Genomic DNA, 20,040 nt, shown 5'->3' with positions numbered 1-20,040 from the left:
TTTAAAAACAGCCCTTTATTGTTTCCAATGTTATTTTTAGTCCATCAACATTGTCAGTGCTCATAAACATAATGTTTGCATTTTGTTTTTGTAATTTTATAAATTAATTGTTCATTGCTCAGTATTGATTGATAATGCCACATGAAAACTGCAGAGAACACAACCTTCATTCATTCAAACATTTATACAAACACAAAACCTTTAATAGCAAAATGCATCATGCTGTCTACATATCGTTGAAGATTAAATAACTATACATGTTCTGAATAAATTATCACAGGCTTACTTTTTACCATTCTATTTATAATTTAAAGTCTGGAAAATTAAACACACATGTTTTCATCAAAATGCTGTTCAATGCAATAATATGTGACGTATTCATTTTTTCCTTGATTAAATGTATTAATGTTATCATTTCTTCTAAGAGCATATGTTCACCTTTCTCATTTGTTATTACCACACATACAGGAGCCTTTGTGACATTGGTTGAAGCCAGTGACAATGATGCTACAGAAATCAACAACCGGGTGATATACCGTATTGAAGGTGGTAGCACAGGAACCTTTCTAATAAGAACAATCTTAATCAATAAAATCGACCCAAAACAATATGAAGGAAACATTACTGTTGATCCAACAATAGCACTGGATTATGACAAAGGACCAAAATTTTACAATTTAAGTGTCAGTGCCTCAGATTTGGGAAGTCCATCTAAGTCAGCACATGCAACTGTTTATGTTTACGTACTGGACATGAATGATGAGCCTCCTGTACTAGATCCGGATTCAATGAAGGATCTGGACGTCATGGAAAATGACCACATGGCTGGAATAGTGAGGGACATAACTGCAAGTGACGTTGATACTAATCATTCACTATCTTATGAACTGGTTTCAGTGGCTTGTTTGAAATCCAAAAATATTGATAAGCAACCAGATGCACCATGCCGGTACTGGTTTGGGCTTTATAACAATGGCTCACTCTATGTGAATAAGTCTTCAGTTATTGACTATGAGGAGTATGATCAGGTGGAGATTACAATTCGTGTTACTGACGATTGCACTGAAAAAAATGATCCGTCCACTACTGGTAAGCCATCCTTCCAATACTCACGTGTATTACCGTATTTTGCTTTTCCAACTTGCACATACACACATACACTCTTCTTTGTCTTTGAGAGCTGTGCAAAAAGGCAATTTCAGCGGGATTACCTTTTCAATCCTGCCTCTTTGTTCCCTAAGGGAAGGAACAAAAATTGTGGAGTCATTTTGTTTTGGCCCTTCATGGGCCTTGTGGTCCCCCAGTTGGAGTGGTTGGATCCTGCTCTGACTTCAGCCATTCCGTTCCAGCAGGTGCCTCTGTGCATCTTTACAGGCGCAGGTTTCTCGCTCCAACTATGTAACTGACTGTGCCCCCAGAATTTGGAACAAGCTCAATGTCAGGACACAGCGGTGCGGCAAGATATAGCCCCCCTCCCACTCCTGCCCCCATGCCACTGCTCTTCTGGAGGTGGAGCAGTCATTTCAGCTTACACGTAAAGTCTCTTACACGTACAGTATATCAGGAAGTAAGTTCGCTATCCAATTTAAAACGCCTCTAATATTTGCACTATATGTATGATCATTGCAGCATAAGTACAGTGAAAAAGTCTGAGTACAGAAGCCGAGAATCAAAATTGGGTTTGACTGTGTCAGCTCCACCAAGACCCAAAACCTCAGCCAAACTGGCTGTCCAATGGGAGCGTAACATTGGGGGGGGGGGGGGATTTTAACCTAAAAATAACGGGTGGGTTGGGGGCATGGGAGTAGTTAAAATTGTTAAAAATGGGATTCCCGACCTGAACCTGCCTCCAACTCGCCCACTTCCACTTTTAACGGAGGTGGGAAGGGAGGCGGGACGGGGGCAGACGACCAACCCACTCCCAGGGGGTGGGACGTCAATTTAAATATTATAATGAGGCTGGAAGCCTCTTTTTTAACCTCCATTTTGTTTTTAACTGCATGTGGACGGGTTTTACAACCCGGCAGTTACAGCAAGACTGTTGCATACAGGGGGTAAGTGCCTTTATACCTACCTCCTGGATCCAGGGTCCCTGCCTAACCACCCCCCCCCTCCGATTTCTCCACGAGGCCTCCAATCACCCCCGCCACAGGCCTCCGATGCCTCCAAGAGGCCTTTCCCCCTGCTCCTCCGGCCTTTCTCTTACTGCTCCCGGTTCGTGATCGTCTGAAGATTAGATTTAATAGCATTAATAAGACTTGGCTGAAAACAGGGCATGAGTGGAAAATGAATATATTGGATTATATTACTTTTGGGAGAGATGGAATATAGGAGAGGAGGACTGGCAGTATTGGGGAAGGTGGGAATATATGCTGTGGAGAGGACTGATGTACACAAAGAGAGGTTCAGGTGGATTCAGGTGAGTTAGAGATGAAAGATAAAAAAGCGACTTACATTAGTTACAGACCCCCTAATTGTGGGAGGAAAATGGAAGAAAAAAATCTGTAGGCAGATCAGGCAATAACATAATAATTATTCTAGGAGATATTAATTGCCCACTCATTGGGCTGGATTTTCCCAGCAGAGGCGGGGTTGTGGCAGGAGAGGTAGTTAGCAAGTTCCGGTCCCGCTCCCGGCTGCAGTCGCTCTGTCAAAAAGATTTTCCGTTAATAGGGTTTGTAAAGCCCGCCCTGTGGCGTTCCCAGCCAATTAAAAGGAAGCGGGTCTGATGACGTCATTTGATGATGTGTCAGCAGCCGGTTTCCTTAAAGGGACCATGACCACATTGATTTTGACAGTTGTGCTGTCCAGTGTTCTGCAGCATTGAGGTGCTGCCAACACTGACAAGCCCTGCACAGAGGTGCAGGAATGCACCCAGGCTCTCCCATGACTCCCTCCATATGCTTATGGAGGGAGTCACAGCATGCAGGGAGGTTCTCTTCCCTTCCCATGGACGGACGAGACCTCCCCAGGACACCAATGCAGCCTGGTTGTACATTGCACAGGAGGGCAAAAGCAGGGATGTCATCAGGAGTACCTGGGTGCAGTGGCACAAACCTTTCAATGATCTCAGTAGATCACGAAACATTACTGCAAAGCCACACTCAACCTCATCCTGCTGTGCCTCTCATCACATCCCCATCACTCTGCCTTCCCTACCCTACTCCTGCACATCCTTACTCACACCAACTTACCTTGCACCTCCATCCATCCCTCTCTATCTACATTATCACTTCCCCGTCTCACTAGTCATTCCTCACACTCACCCTCATCCTAGTGCAATCATACTAACTAACAAAACACAAGGGTAGCCACTTGGGTGTCTTATGCAATGTTCACGTACATTTTCTGTTAATGTGTTGTCAAACATTAAAATCTTAATTTTCAACACTTTGCCTTATTAGACAGCTCTGTGGAAGTGTCTTAGTGAGTTGCAGTGAATGATGAGACATAACGGTATCCCCCGCAATGGTGATGAGTGTGAAAGGAATAGCTTGGTCATTGTAGGAATGATTTATGGTGATGGTGTGGGGTGGTGTTAACCTGCCACATCATGTGGCAGCCAGGGTGTACAGCGTCAAGTGAAGTAAATCTGGCCATGGTGATGCCATTGCTGGTCTCCTGGGCAGCAATGTTTTCAGGTGCTGATGCCTTGTGTTCTGTGCAGTGTCAGGTGATTGCAGAGAAGGTTGGTGCTGTTGTTGGTGTGTCTGGTGATTTTGGTGTTGGGGCTGATCATGGAGGGATTCAGAGGACCAAGGTGAGATTTTTTCAAGGGCACCAATGTTGCTGGAATAGACGGCAGCTGAAGATGAGATGACAGAAGTGATCTGTCAATGGTGAGAGAGCTTGCTCCAAGGAGGTAACAGTGGATAGAGAGTTTACTGCAAACACTTCCAAACTGTATACAGCTCAAAAGTGTCTTCCAAGTCCTGAAGGCTCAAGCTTTTGGCATTGGAAAGTGACCAGCTGTGAAATGGTAGCTTTCATACCACTTTTGCAGCTGTCACCTATTCACAGCAATGGGGAGACATAGAGAACCCGACCTACTTACCTGATGTGATCTCTGAACGATCCCCATTAAAAATGTTGGAAAATAGAAAAAGGTTGGCAAAATAGTAGTTAACAAGCACTTAACAAGCAGTTGACTATCTTAAATGCCTCTCCCACTGCTTGGTGTCGGGTGTGTTCTGAATTTGCAGACCCGACACTTTGGAAACTTCCATGGAGGTGGGTTCGCAGCGGGTTTCCAATCTGCTGTCAATCATTTTGATTTTGACAGCGGACCCGCCTCCGAACCCGCCCTCCGAGCACCAGCAAAATCGCGGCCATTGATTGGGACAGGGAACAAGTAAACAGGCATACCTTTTCTACATTAAAGGCACTATGTAAATGTTATTGTTACCGTTGCTTGATCGCAGGCTTTTGCAAAATCACCACTGGACAATTTCTTTGGTTATAATTTCCCCCTTTTCCAATTTGCCATTGACAAGGCGGGCGGCCAATCGCCTCACGGGCCTCTGCCAATGTTCCTTTTGAGCCTGGCTGAGCTTTGCTGATTAGAGAATTGTGAGATTTAACCTGCATCCCGTCACATGTGCTGTCTATTCAAAAAATTGCCACTGTCTTTAGCGGATTAGTTAATTTAATAAATGAATTAGACCAACTTGGAGTTACCATATAGGACTTCACATTTGAATCATTAACATATTTTTAACATCTACAGGCACACTTACAATCAACATTGTGGATGTGAACGACAACGAACCTGTGTTTCTTTCCTTTGAAAGGGTGGCTGGTATGTCATCTTATTTCGAAATAGCATTGTACAATATTAATAAAAGCTAATTAATGCATAAATTAATTTGCATAAAGCCCTGTTTTGCTTTATAACAAAGGTGTTAATCCATTCATTTTACTGATTTTGTAACCATTCTAAGATGCTGCCATCAAAGCTAGTGTTGCCATTCATGGCCGACAGCCTGGCTAGACTGACCTTTTACCACTTTCGCTCAGGTTACTATTAAAACGACCAGCTCCTGCTTCTCTGTGGGAATGTTACTGGCTGCAGGCTGCTCAGGCTGCCCAAAGCAGGCTGACTGATTTAAAAGAATGCTAATTTTTGCAGTGATTTGCTGCACTTCCCATAGCTCTACTGAATTCTACTAAAGGTGTTAATTACAACCATATGCCACTGGCACATGAGCAATGATGACATGAGCATAATACACAGGCTGTTCTCCTTATTCAGGAGAGTAACTGGACTGGTAAAATATTATCACATCAGATAATATTCATTTGTACCCTGTTTGTCTGCCGTCTCATTTATTTGACTTCTAACCGTGAGGTAAAGTTTAGGGGTGATTTACACTTTGGGTGAAGGCGGTGGTGGCAGATACTACCCACGATACACCCTGCCCAAATTTCCTTTCCATTGAAGTAAATCAAATGGAAAATTGGGCAGAGTGTATAACAGGCAGCCAATCCACTACCGCCAGTTCCTGTTCACTCCCCAAGTGTAAATTACTCCCTTTCTCTTCAGTGCTGCAGATGTAGAGATTTTCCAATCATATATTGTTACATTATCAGTTTTCTTGGGATGTGGACAACACTGGTGAAAGAGTATTTATAGCCCATCCTTAGTTGCCCTGAAGGCATTAAGAGTCAACCACATAGTGTGGAACTAGCATCATAGGTGGCAGGTTCCTTTCACTGCAGGACATCAGTGAACCACTTGAGTTTTTACATTAATCCAACAGCTTTCATGGTCAATTTTCTGGTGCCAGCCCCAGTTTGTACTGTGTGGGGTTGATTTTCACCAGGTTCAGCTGTCATTAACAGCGTCAAAATGAGCTAGGTAGCCTTACCGCCCCATTAACACACATGAATGTGGCCGGCTCCATTTTGAAAGGGGCCTACCTTCGGGTGTCCAAAGCGCCTGCCTGGTTCAAGCGATAGGCCCCGGAGGAGCAGGAGTGGTCCTCTATGTCCCACAAAAATAATCTGCTCCGCTGACACCCCAGGACCCCTCCCTTTGGACTTTACCTTGCTAGCCGCTGCCCTGGCCCAATTTTCAGGCCTCAATCTGGTGAGCTGCATCGGGATGCCTGTTTGACGCCCCACAGCATGCCTACCAAATTTAAATGTGGTTGGGGCCTCAAAATTGTGGCGGCCTCTTTGCCACCAGAATGGGCAGATGACCAGTGCACTTTGCTTTTTGGTTGCCCAAAAGTCAAAATTGACCTCTGTGACTTTAATATCTGAGGGCCAGTAAGATAAAATGTTTCCATTTGAAGTTTGAAACCAATCTTTGAGATGTACTAATGGAATAATCTTTCATTTCAGTTATCGTGTCAGAATTAGCACTAATTTCTGCTGAAGTAGCAAGAGTTAAGGTACATCAAAATTACTGTAAATGTTTTTAATCGTTTGTGACATACTGTGAGTAGTAGTAAGCATTAATATTGGTCTAGAAGTGGTACTGCACCTGCAGTGGAAACACCAACCTGAAACTGGGCAGATTTATGACTATCCTGAGTCCTAACCCAGACCATTTACCTCTCACTTTTGTAGAAGTGTTACTAGCACCAAACGTGCACTAGTACTAACCCAGTGCTACTATCAAACCTGCACCTGTGAGTACTTAATTTGTTTAAAAAAAAAGGCAAAATGGCCACACGGATTATTCCTGATATTGATACCATTCAAGTCCAAAGGAACGTTGCCCATTTTCACTACATCATTATAGTGTGGTACAAAACTGTTTTAAATAGACACAGAAAACAGCACGCTATAATGAAATATACGCTATAAAGTGGGCCCTTGGTATGGGCCTCTTTTAATGGGATTTTTTTTTCATATTGGAGATCAGAATATGTTGCAGTCATTGGCTACCATTGTAGACAGTTAACCTGTTATCAGAAGGTATGAGCAGCAAATGCGTGAGGTGAGTGAGGGTAATATGATTCAGAAATAGCTTCAGCTTTTCCTTTAATTTTTCTTAATACAAATGAATGTTTAAATTTGATTAAAATACTTCTTTAATTATGAAATCTATGAGGTTTTGCCTGTAAGTTGTAATATATTGTTGATCAATAAACTAAATGCAATAATAGTTTGAAAATAATCAGCGTATCAACATAAACGAATATTCACATGATTATGAAGATGCTTTTAGAGGGTTCTCGGACCATGAAATTTATCCTACAGACTGCTGTGAAACAATGATGTGGTACAACAGCTCAGAAGGCCACTCAGATTCTGGTAACAACTGCAACTAACAAGCCCAAGCAGATCACTAGTAGACAAAGATAAAAACTTTAAGGGGTAGAAATTCGTCTCGGGCAGTGGTGCAAAACGCCCGTTATACGGAGCGCCCGATAATCAGTTCCATTTGACTGCACTGGAGCTGAATATCAGGCACTGTGTATACCAGGCAGCCAATCCGATCTGATCCGATACCGCCCGTTTTACGCCATCGCCCGAGATTAATTTCTACCCCTTAAAGTTTAAAAAGAATGTTAAATCGAGTGTTGACATCACTCAGTTTGCAAAGGATAATAAACTTAAGGAACCCATAATCAGGGATGGCAAATAGTTTAAAGGGGTTCACATGTCAACCAGAGGCATTCCTAGAGAGAGAGGGCATTATGATTATGGAAAGGTAGAACGCCCAATCGGCAAAGTTCACACAGATGTTTAATGCACTTGAAATGTACACTATTGTTACACAGGCATTAAGCCATTTGTTTTAAATGTTAGTTTTAAACAGGTTACTGCCTGTAAAATAGCACTTACAAGGATATTGTACCAGTGTATTAAGCATATACATACTTCACTGACTGGAAGTTTTATCCTCTGGTGAGAAAGTAGGTTGGTGGGTTCAACTCAGTCAAATAAAGGTGGATTTGTTAGACCAAAAGATATTTTTCCAATTCAGAAACATGTCCTAATGTATTTGTCATCCTGATTTGTTCTCTGTTGAATCAGTGAAAACTGCCAGTCCGTGAAACTGGTCCGAGAATAAAAGGTTTTGTGACAACCAGTTAGGGGTCTGCGTGAAGGCTATTCTTTTCTACAATCATTGCTGGATTATACTGGCTGCAAATGGATATAATTTCATAGAATCATAGAATAGTATGGCACAGAAGGAGGCCATTTGGCCCATTGCATCTGCGTAGAGCTATCCAGTTAGTCCTACTCCTCTGCTCTTTCCCCATATCCCTACAATTTTCTCTCCTTAAAGTATTTATCCAATTCCCTTTTGAAGGCTCCAATTGAATCTGTATCCACCACCCTATCAGGCAGTGCATTCCAAATCCGAACCACTCGTTGCATAAAGAAGCTTTTCCACATGTCGCCTCTGGTTCTTAAATCTGTGTCCTCTTGTTATCGACCCTTCAGCCATTGGAAATAGTTTCTCTTTATTTACATAGAAAGATAGAAGATAGGAGCAGGAGTAGGCCATTCGGCCCCTCGAGCCTGCTCCGCCATTCAATGAGATCATGGCTGATCATCCAAATTCAGTACCCTGTTCCTGCCTTCTCTCCATATCCCTTGATCCCTTTAGCCTTAAGAAATATATCCAACTCCTTCTTGAATATATTTAATGAATTGGCCTCTAAGGCCTTCTGTTGTAGAGAATTCCACTGGTTCACCACTCTCTGGGTGAAGAAATTCCTTCTCATCTCTGTCCTAAATGGCTTACCCTTTATCCTTAGACTGTGACCCCTGGTTCTGGACTCCCCGACCATCGGGAACATCCTTCCTGCATCTAGTCTGTCTAGTCCTTTTAGAATTTTATACGTTTCAATGAGATCCCCTCTCATTCTTCTAAACTCCAGCGAGTATAAGCCCAATCGACCCAATCTCTCCTCATACGTTATTCCTGCCATCCCAGGTATCAGCCTGGTGAATGTTCACTGCACTCCCTCCATGTCAAGAACATCCTTCCTCAGATAAGGCGACCAAAACTGCACGCAATACTCAAGATGTGGTCTCACCAAGGCCCTGTACAACTGCAGCAAGACATCCTTGTTCCTGTACTCAAACCCTCTTGCTACAAAGGCCAACATACCATTTGCCTTCTTAACCACCTGCTGCACCTGCATGCTTACCTTCAGCGACTGGTGCACAAGGACACCCAGGTCTCGTTGCACTTCCCCTTCTCCTAATCTATTGCCATTCAGATAATAATCTGCCTTCCTGTTTTTGACACCAAAGTGGATAACCTCACATTTATCCACATGATATTGCATCTGCCATGCTTCTGCCCAATCACCCAACCTGTCCAAATCATACTGGAGTTTCTCGGCATCCTCCTCACAGCACACGCGCCCACCCAGCTTTGTGTCATCTGCAAACTTGGAGATATTACATCTAGTTCCCTCGTCTGGATCATTAATATACATTGTGAATAGCTGGGGTCCAAGGACCGATCCCGGCGGTACCCCACTAGTCACTGCCTGCCACTCGGAAAAAGACCCGTTTATTCCAACTCTTTGCTTTCTGTCTGCCAACCAGTTCTCTATCCAAGTCAATACCTTGCCCCCAGTCCCATGTGCCTTAACTTTACACGCTAATATTTTATGCGGGACCTTATCGAACGCCTTTTGAAAGTCCAATTACACCACATCCACTGGTTCTCCATTATCTATTTTACCAGTTACATCCTCAAAAAATTCCAGTAGATTAGTCAAGCATGATTTACCCATTGTAAATCCATGTTGACTTTGTCCGATCTGGTCACTGTTTTCCAAGTGCTCTGCTATTACGGCCTAGAAATTCATTAAGGCGCTGCCAGCTTTGCGCCCAGTTAACGCCTAAAGGGTGAGTTTGCGCCAAAAATGAGTTTGCGCCGATATTCAGTCCAGCGGTATTGGCGGCAGTAGCCGTTAGCGCTGCGCCGGCACCGATGACGTCATCGGTGTGCGCGGTGCCCCGGTTCCGCCCCGAAACCGCGCCGATCCCCATATTTAGTTGCGGCCGCCTCCTCCGAAGCGGCCGCAAACAGCGACCAGAAAACGGGGCCGTCCTGCTGCCTTAGTGGGGCGCTTTAAAGCGGAAGGTGCGGCCGGACGCTTTTGCGGCGGCAGCCTGCCCGCACCTCCTTCCCCGGCCTCCTCCACCACCCCCCCACGGCGTTGCCGGCTGCTTTCCGCGAGCCCGGCACTTCTCCGTGGTGCCGGGCTCATTTGCCGGCACTATCCAGCGGCGAGCTCCCCGTTGCAGGCAGCTCCCCCTTAAGAGAAGGAGGAGGCCTGCAGTACCGCAGCCTGCCGCTGCGCAGCGCCTGGCGCAGCGGCGCCAAGAGCGGTGATATTCAGTGTCAGCGCGCCAAGCGGAGGCGGGCACACCCTGGTATAGCGCCCGATTCCGAATTGGGGCGCTAACAACGAATATCTGGCGATCGCTATCGGCTTCCCGCCCAGCGCTAACTTTAGGGCGCTAGCCAGCTGGCGGGCCCAAAGTGAATTTCTAGGCCTACATCTTTTATAATGGACTCTAGCAATTTGCCCACTACCGATGTCAGGCTTACCGGTCTGTAATTCCCCGTTTTCTCTCTACCACCTTTTTTGAATAGTGGGGTAACAGTAGCTACCCTCCAATCCATGGGTACTGTTCCAGAGTCTATCAAATTTTGGAAGATCACCAGCAATGCATCTACTATTTCTAGGGCCACTTCCTTAAGTACCCTAGGATGTAGATTATCAGGCCCTGGGGATTTATCGGCCTTCAATCCCATCAATTTCCCTAACACCATTTCCCTACGAATACTGATTTCTTTCAGTTCCTCCCTTTCATTAGACCCTATATTCTCCGACATCTCTGGGAGGTTATTTGTGTCCTCCTTTGTGAAGACAGAACCAAAGTATGTATTTAATTGGGCTGCCATTCCTTTGTTCCCCATTATAAATTCCCCTGATTCTGACTGCAAGGGACCTACGCTTGACTTCACCAATCTTTTTCTCTTCACATACCTATAAAAGCTTTTACAGTCAGTTTTTATGTTCCCTGAAAGCTTACTCTCATACTCTATTTCCCCCCTCATAATTAATCCCTTTGTCCTCCTTTGTTGAATCCTTAACTGCTCCCAATCCTCAGGTTTACTGTTTTTTCTGGTAAATTTTATGTCCTCTCCTTGGATCTTATGCTATCCCTAATTTCCCTTGTTAGCCACGGTTGACTCACCTTTTTTGTTTTATTTCTATGCCAAACTGGGATGAACAAATTCTGCAGTTCATTCATGCGATCTTTGAATGTTTGCCATTGCCTATCTACCGTGAACCCTTTGAGTGACATTCCCCAATCAATCCTACCCAACTCGCGCCTCATACCATCGTAGTTTCCTTTATTTAAATTCAGGACCCTAGTCTCTGAGTCAACTACTTCACTCTCCATCTTAATGAAGAATTCTATCATATTATGATCGCTCCGACCCAAGGGGCCTCACACAATAAGATTGCTAATTAATCCTTTCTCATTACATTATACCCAGTCCAAGATGGCCTGATCGCTAGTTGGTTCCTCGACATATTGGTCCAGGAAACCATCCCGTATACACTCCAGGAATTCCTCCTCCACAGTATTGTTACTAATTTGGTTAGCCCAATCTATATGTAGATTAAAGTCACCCATGATAACTGCTGTGCCCTTATTGCACGCTTCTCTAATTTCCCTTTTAATACCATCCCCAACCTCCGCATTACTGTTTGGTGCTCTATATACCACTCCCACTAATGTTTTCTGCTCCTTGGTATTTCTCCGCTCTACCCATACAGATTCCACATCATCAGAGCTAATATCCTTCCTTACAATTGTGTTAATACCCTCTTTAACCAGCAATGCTATCCCACCTCCTTTTTATTTTTTCCTATCTTTCCTGAATATTGAATACCCCTGGATGTTGAGTTCCCAGCCTTGGCCACCCTGGAGCCATGTTTCCGTAATCCCAATCATATCATATTCGTTTACCTCTATTTGTGCAGCTAATTCATCCACCTTATTACGAATGCTCCTCGCATTAAAACACAAAGCTCTTAGAACTTTTAGAATTATTATTTACTGTGGCCATGTTTGATTTAAACCCTTGGTTTCTCTGACTGCCACTTTTGTTTTTTTCCTTCCTGTCTTTTGCTTTTATCCTTGTTTCCCTTTCCTCTGTCTCCCTGCTCAGGTTCCCAATCCCCTGCCGTCTTAGTTTAAACGCTCTCCCAGAGCACGAGCAAACATTCCCCCTAGGACATCGCTCCCGGCCCTGCCCAGGTACAAACCGTCCGGTTTGTACTGGTCCCACCTTCCCCAGAACCGGTTCCAATGTCCCAGAAATTTGAATCCCTCCCCCTTGCACCATTCCTCTAGCCACGTATTCATCTGAAATATCCTTCTGTTTCTACTCTGACTAGCACGTGGCACTGGTAGCAATCCTGAGATTACTACCTTTGAGGTCCTATTTTTTAATTTACCTCCTAACTCCCTATATTCAGCTTTTAGGACCTCATCCCATTTTTTACCTATATCGTTGGTACCTATATGCACCACGACAACTGGCTGTTCACCCTCCCCTTCCAAAATGTTCTGCAGCCGCTCTGAGACATCCTTGACCCTTGCACCAGGGAGGCAACACACCATCCTGGAGTCTCGTTTGCGGCCGCAGAAATGCCTATCTATTCCCCTTATAATAGAATCCCCTATTACTATAGCTCTACCCCTCTTTTTCCTCCCGTCCTTTACAGCAGAACCACCCCTGGTGCCAGGAAGTTGGCTGCTGCTGCTTTCCCCTGATAAGGTGACCACCAGGAGGAGCAATAGAAGCAGGCAGGTAGTGCAGGAGACCCCTGTGACCATTCCCCTCTCAAACAGGTATGCCGCTTTGGATACTGTTGAGGGGGATGACTCACCAGGGGAAGGCAGCAGCAGCCAACTTCCTGGCACTGGGGGTGCTCCTGCTGCCCAGGAAGGGGGGAAAAAGAGTGGGAGAGCAATAGTGGTAGGGGATTCTATAGTAAGGGGAACAGATAGGCGTTTCTGTGGCCGTAGACGTGAATCCAGGATGGTTTGTTGCCTCCCTGGTGCCAGGGTCAAGGATATCACTGAGCGGCTGCAGGGCATTCTGGAGGGGGAGGGTGAACAGCCAGAGGTCGTGGTCCACATTGGTACCAACGACATAGGTAAAAAGAGGGATGAGGTCCTGCAGCAAGAATTTAGGGAGCTAGGTGAAGGATTAAAGAGCAGGACCTCAAAGGTTGTAATCTCTGGATTACTCCCGGTGCCACGTGCTAGTGAGTATAGGAATGGGAAGATAGAACAGATGAATGCGTGGCTAAAGGGATGGTGCAGGAGGGAGGGCTTTAGTTTCCTGGATCACTGGGTCTGCTTCTGGGAAAGGTGGGACTTGTACAAGTCGGACGGTTTACACCTGAACCAGAGGGGAACCAATATCCTTGCGGGGAGGTTTGCTAGCACTGCTGGGGGGGGTTTAAACTAACTTGGCAGGGGGATGGGGTACAGAGTGGAGCTATAGCAGGGGGTGATTTACAGCCAAATACAGAGAAAAAAACAAGGCAGAGCAAATATGCGAAGGCAAAAGGGAATATGGCAGGGCTGGAAGGCATTTATTTTAATGCAAGGAGTCTTGCAAATAAGGTGGACGAACTGAAGTTGTTGTTGAACACATGGGAGTACGATATTGTTGCTATCACGGAGACATGGTTGAGGGAGGGTCAGGACTGACAGCTCAATATTCCGGGGTATAGAATCTTCAGGCGAGACAGAGGGGGGTGTAAAAGGGGAGGGGGTGTTGCAATATTAATTAAGGAGTCAATTACTGCTGTAAGGAGGGATGATATATTAGCGGGTTCCTCTAATGAGGCCATATGGGTAGAACTTAAAAACAAAAAGGGGGCAAGCACTTTGCTGGGAGTGTACTATAGGCCCCCAAACAGTCAGGGGGAGATAGAGGAACAGATATGTAGGCAAATCTCAGAAAAGTGCGAAAATAATAGGGTAATAATAGTGGGGGATTTCAACTTCCCCAATATAAATTGGGATAGTCAGAGTGTGAAAGGCTTAGAGGGTGCAGAATTCTTAAAGTGCATCCAGGAGAGCTTTTTGAGCCAACATGTAGAAAGTCCTACAAGAGAGGGGGCGATACTGGACCTAATTCTGGGGAATGTAGCCGGGCAAGTGGTGGAAGTGTCAGTAGGAGAGCATTTTGGCGATCGTGACCATAATTCGGTGAGATTTAAGGTGGTCATGGAAAAAGACAAAGATGGCCCGGAAATAAGGGTTCTAAATTGGGGGAAGGCCGATTTTAATATGATAAGGCAGGATCTGGCCAAAGTGGACTGGGAGCAGCTACTTATAGGAAAATCCACATCAAGACAGTGGGAGACTTTCAGAAGGGAAATAGAGAGAGTACAACGCCAACATGTTCCTGTAAAGGTCAAGGGTGGGACCAACAAGCAAAGGGAACCTTGGATGACAAGGGATATACAAAAATGCATTAGAAATAAAAGGGGGGCTTTTGGCAGTTACAAAAGACTAAAGACGGAAGAAGCCCTAGAGGAGTATAAAAAGTGCAGGGGCATACTTAAAAAAGAAATTAGGAGGGCGAGGAGGGGCCATGAAATAACACTGGCGAGCAAAATAAAGGAAAATCCTAAGATGTTTTATAAGTATATTAAGGGCAAGAGGATAACCAGGGAAAGGGTAGGGCCCATTAGGGACCAAAGTGGCAATCTGTGTGTAGAGCCAGATGATGTAGGCGGGGTTTTAAATGAATTTTTTGCATCTGTGTTCACTATGGAGAGAGACGATGCAGACATAGAAATCGGTCAAGGGGACTGTGACATACTTGAACATATTAGCATCGAGAGGGAGGAGGTGCTAGCGGTTTTAGCAGGCCAAAAAGTGGATAAATCCCCAGGCCCGGACGAGATGTATCCCAGGCTGCTGTGGGAGGCAAAGGAGGAGATTGCAGGGGCTCTGACACAAATTTTCAGAACCTCTCTGGCCACAGGGAATGTACCAGAGGACTGGAGAACAGCTAATGTAGTACCATTATACAAGAAGGGTAGCAGGGATAAACCAGGGAATTACAGGCCAGTGAGCCTAACATCTGTGGTAGGGAAATTATTGGAAAAAATTCTGAGGGACAAAATTAGTCTCCACTTGGAGAGGCAAGGATTAATCGGGGATAGTCAGCATGGCTTTGTCAAGGGTAAATCATGTCTGACAAATCTGATTGAATTTTTCGAGGGGGTGACTAGGGGGATGGATGAGGGAAATGCTGTGGATGTGGTTTACATGGACTTCAGTAAAGCTTTTGACAAAGTCCCGCATAGGAGACTGGTCAAGAAGGTAAGAGCCCATGGGATCCAGGGTGCCTTGGCGCGTTGGATCCTAAACTGGCTGAGTGGCAGGAGGCAGAGGGTGATGGTCGAAGGATGCTTTTGTGACTGGAAGCCTGTGTCCAGTGGGGTACCTCAGGGATCGGTGCTGGGTCCCTTGTTGTTTGTGATCTACATAAATGATTTGGATGAGAATGTAAAAGGTATGATCAGTAAGTTCGCAGATGACACGAAAATTGGTGGGGTGGTAAATTGCGAAGAGGAAAGCCTCAGGCTACAGGACGATATAAACGGGTTGGTCAGATGGGCGGAAAAGTGGCAAATGGAATTTAACCCTGAAAAGTGCGAGGTGATGCATTTTGGACGGACAAATAAGGCAAGGGAATACACAATGAGTGGTAGGACCCTAGGAAGTACAGAGGGTCAGAGGGACCTTGGTGTACATGTACATAGATCTCTGAAGGCAGCAGAGCAGGTAGATAAGGTGGTTAAAAAGGCATATGGGATACTTGCCTTCATTAGCCGAGGCATAGAATATAAGAGCAGGGAGGTTATGATGGAGCTGTACAAAACGCTGGTGAGGCCACAGCTGGAGTACTGTGTGCAGTTCTGGTCACCTCACTATAGGAAGGATGTGATTGCTTTGGAGAGGGTGCAGAGAAGATTCACCAGGATGTTACCTGGGATGGAGCGCCTCAGCTATGAAGAAAGACTAAACAGGCTGGGGTTGTTTTCCTTGGAGCAAAGAAGGCTGAGGGGGGACCTGATTGAGGTGTACAAAATGATGAGGGGCATAGATAGGGTAGATAAAGAGGAACTTTTCCCCTTAGTAGGGGGGTCAATAACAAGGGGGCATAGATTCAGGGTAAGGGGCAGGAGATTTAGAGGGGATTTGAGGAGGAACTTTTTCACCCAGAGGGTGGTTGGAATGTGGAACACAATGCCTAAAAGGGTGGTAGAGGCAGGAACCCTCACAACATTCAAGAAGCATTTGGATGAGCACTTGAAATGCCATTGCATACAAGGCTATGGACCAAATGCTGGAAAATGGGATTAGACAGGACAGGGGTGGATGGGCGGCGCGGACACGATGGGCCGAAGGGCCTCTTTCTGTGCTGTAAAACTCTATGACTCTATGACTCTAAGCCATCCCCCTCATCAGTATCCAAAATGGTATATCTGTTTGAGAGGGGGTTGACCACAGGGGAGTCCTGCACTACCTGCCTAAGAACATAAGAACATAAGAAATAGGAGCAGGAGCAGGCCAATTGGCCCCTCGAGCCTGCTCCACCATTCAATAAGATCATGGCTGATCTGATCCTAACCTCAAATCTTCTATCACTCTCCATCCCACCCAAACCCATGTGATCTCCCAGGAGAGGCGAAAAACCAGATAAAAAACCCAATGGCCAATTTGGGAGAAAAAATCTGGGAAATTCCTCTCCGACCCATCTAGGCGATCGAAACTCTTCCAGGAGATCACTCTGTCCCTATGTTTTCTACAGTACTTACCTTCTGTAAAGGCGATCTCCACCCCAGCCAGGAACAGGAATAAAACCATCTCCTGAAATCTAACACAGAATTAGAACACAAGAAGTAGGAGCAGAACCAGGCTACACGGCCCCTGGGCCCGCTCCACTACCCACAGGGCCATGACCATTCCGAACCTAGACTCATGTCCAATTTCCTGCCCGCTCCCCGTAACCCTTAATTCCCTTTACTTCTAGGAAACTATCTATTTCTGTTTTAAATTTATTTAATGATGTAGCTTCCACAGCTTTCTGGGGCAGCAAATTCCACAAACCTACCACCCTCTGAGTGAAGAAGTTTCTCCTCATCTCAGTTTTGAAAGAGCAGCCCCTTATTTTAAGATTATGCCCCCTAGTTCTAGTTTCACCCATCATTGGGAACATCCTCACCGCATCCACCCGATCAAGCCCCGTCACAATCTTATATGTTTCAATAAGATCACCTCTCATTCTTCTGAACTCCAATGAGTAGAGTCCCAACCTACTCAACCTCTCCTCATATGACCACCCCCTCATCCCCGGGATTAACCGAGTGAACCTTCTTTGTACTGACTCGAGAGCAAGTATGTCTTTTCTTAAGTATGGACACCAAAACTGTATGCAGTATTCCAGGTGCGGTCTCACCAATACCTTGTATAACTGCAGCAATACCTCCCTGTTTTTATATTCCATCCCCCTAGCAATAAAAGCCAACATTCCATTGGCCTTCTTGATCACTTGCTGCACCTGCATACTAACTTTTTGAGTTTCGTGCACCAGGACCCCCAGATCCCTTTGTACTACAGTACTTTCCAGTTTCTTGCCATTAAGATAATAACTTGCTCTATGAGTTTTCCTGCCAAAGTGCATAACCTCACACTTTCCAGTATTGTATTCCATCTGCCAAATCTCTGCCCACTTACTTAGCCTGTCTATGTCACTTTGCAGGTTTTTTATGTCCTCTTCACTCACTACTTTCCCTCCCATCTTTGTATCATCTGCAAACTTTGATATGTTTCACTCGGTCCCCTCCTCCAAATCGTTAATATAGATTGTAAAGAGTTGGGGACCCAGCACTGACCCCTGTGGAACACCACTAGTTACTGATTGCCAGTCTGAGAATGAACCATTTATCCCAACTCTCTGCTTTCTGTTAGAGAGCCAATTCTCCACCCATGCCAGAATATTACCCCCAATCCCGTGATTTTTTATCTTGAGCAATAATCTTTTGTGTGGCACCTTGTCAAATGCCTTTTGGAAGTCTAAATACACTACGTCCACTGGTTCCCCTTTATCCACCCTATATGTTACTTCCTCAAAGAACTCAAGCAAATTTGTCAAACATGACTTCCCCTTCATGAAACCATGCTGAGTTTGTCCTATTAAATTATGTTTATCCAAATGTCCCGTTACTGTCTCCTTAATAATAATTAAGGCCTGGTGGTCACCCATTCCCTTTCTGCCTGTGCAACCTTTACCTGCGGTGTGACCAACTTCCTAAACGTGCTTTCCACGATGTCCTCAGCATCGCGAATGCTCCAGTATGTATCCAATCGCAGCTCCAGCGCCACAATGCGGTCTGCCAGTAGCTGCAGCTGGATACACTTCCTGCACACATGGTCGGCAGGGACACAGGAAGTGTCCCTGATTTCCCACATAGCGCAGGAGGAGCAGACTACGAGGCCGGGCTCTCCTGCCATGACTTACCCTTTAATTAATTCAAATTAAATGAAATCAAATCAATACCACCAATTACACTACAGTTAAATGATATACTTAAGGGCCCTTGTTTAACAGCAGTCCCCGCTACACCACAGAGAGCTTAGAAACTATAAACCACAGAGTTTACGTTTGGAAAAAAGGGAGAAATACTCACCAACCAATCACTTACCTGCTTTCTGGTGACGGCACACTTCGATTACTTTTTACTTCTCTCTCTCCCGCTCTGAGATTGGTAAGCCTACCTGCGCCACCGCCGCTTTTGTACTTGCTCCTCCGCTGCCGCTCCAACCAGGTCTGCCGCCACTGTGGGGCCTACCTGCACCACCGCCTCTTTTGTACTCGCTCCTCCGCCGCCGCTCCAACCAGGTCTGCCGCCGCTGTGGGGCCTACCTGCGCCGCCGCCTCTTTTGTACTCGCTCCTCCGCCGCCGCTCCAACCAGGTCTGCCGCCGCTGTGGGGCCTACCTGCACCGCCGCCTCTTTTGTACTCGCTCCTCCGCCGCTGCTCCAACCAGGTCCGCCGCCGCAGTGGGGCCTACCTGTGCCGCCGCCTCTTTTGTACTCGCTCCTCCGCCGCCGCTCCAACCAGGTCTGCCGCCGCTGTGGGGCCTACCTGCACCGCCGCCTCTTTTGTACTCGCTCCTCCGCCGCTGCTCCAACCAGGTCCGCCGCCGCGGTGGGGCCTAGCTGTGCCGCCGCCTCTTTTGTACTCGCTCCTCTGTCACCGCTCCAACCAGTTCCGCCACCGCTGTGGGGCCTACCTGCGCCGCCGCCTCTTTTGTACTCGCTCCTCCGTCACCGCTCCAACCAGGTCCACTGCTATCTAAACCCTTCACGATTTTAAACACCTCTATCAAATCTCCTCTTAGCCTTCTCTGCTCCAAGGGGAACAACCCCAGCTTCTCCCGTCTAACCACGTTACTGTAATCCCTCATCCCTGGATCCAGTCAAGTAAATAATTTACAAGACTGGTTACCTTTTCCTATTGATTTTTACTCATCTCAGCTGGTGAATGTTCTTCAACTGCTTGAATCCCTTTCTAGCAGCCTAACTAATAGCAACTGATGCAGAAATTTGAAGCTGAGCCCTGACAGTGTAGCTTTGAATGGCCAGTGCCTTATTGTTATAGTGGCGGAGCCACCAGGGGGACTCTGATCTAATGTACATAATTATCTTTAACAAATTATTAGCCACAGAATGAATCTGTATCTTTGTTCATATCATTGCATGTACATAGCGCGGTCCCTTTAAGAATGAGACCAAACGCGATGATGTCATCACGTTGATCACGTGATCCTCCAGCGGCGGGAAAACGTGATGACGTCATGACGTCAGGCTGGGGAGCCGCCCTAGCCAGTCCTCGTGGAGCCAGCAAAGAGTACAGACCTGTAATGTAGTTCTCCTGTGTTTTCGTTTTAAACTCTGTTGATTAGTATTAAACATCGTTTGTTTGATAGACTG

General features: G+C 45.8%; 1 protein-coding gene across 1 annotated transcript in view; it reads left to right on the top strand.

Annotated features, from left to right (window-relative positions):
- Positions 1-20,040, top strand: part of cdhr2 (cadherin related family member 2) — a 243,476-nt gene that overhangs the window by 175,191 nt on the left and 48,245 nt on the right. The window contains exons 19-21 of the mRNA XM_085995270.1: positions 469-1,089; positions 4,727-4,798; positions 6,346-6,395. Coding sequence (XP_085851396.1) covers positions 469-1,089; positions 4,727-4,798; positions 6,346-6,395 — 743 coding nt within the window. The remainder of the gene's footprint in view (positions 1-468; positions 1,090-4,726; positions 4,799-6,345; positions 6,396-20,040) is intronic.

Source organism: Somniosus microcephalus, chromosome 8 (genome assembly GCF_052327205.1).
Source record: "Somniosus microcephalus isolate GS21.2 chromosome 8, FLI_Smic_1.0, whole genome shotgun sequence".
NCBI lineage: Eukaryota > Metazoa > Chordata > Chondrichthyes > Squaliformes > Somniosidae > Somniosus > Somniosus microcephalus.
Note: the sequence above shows the minus strand (reverse complement) of the source record. Positions and strands in the feature narration are given on the sequence as shown.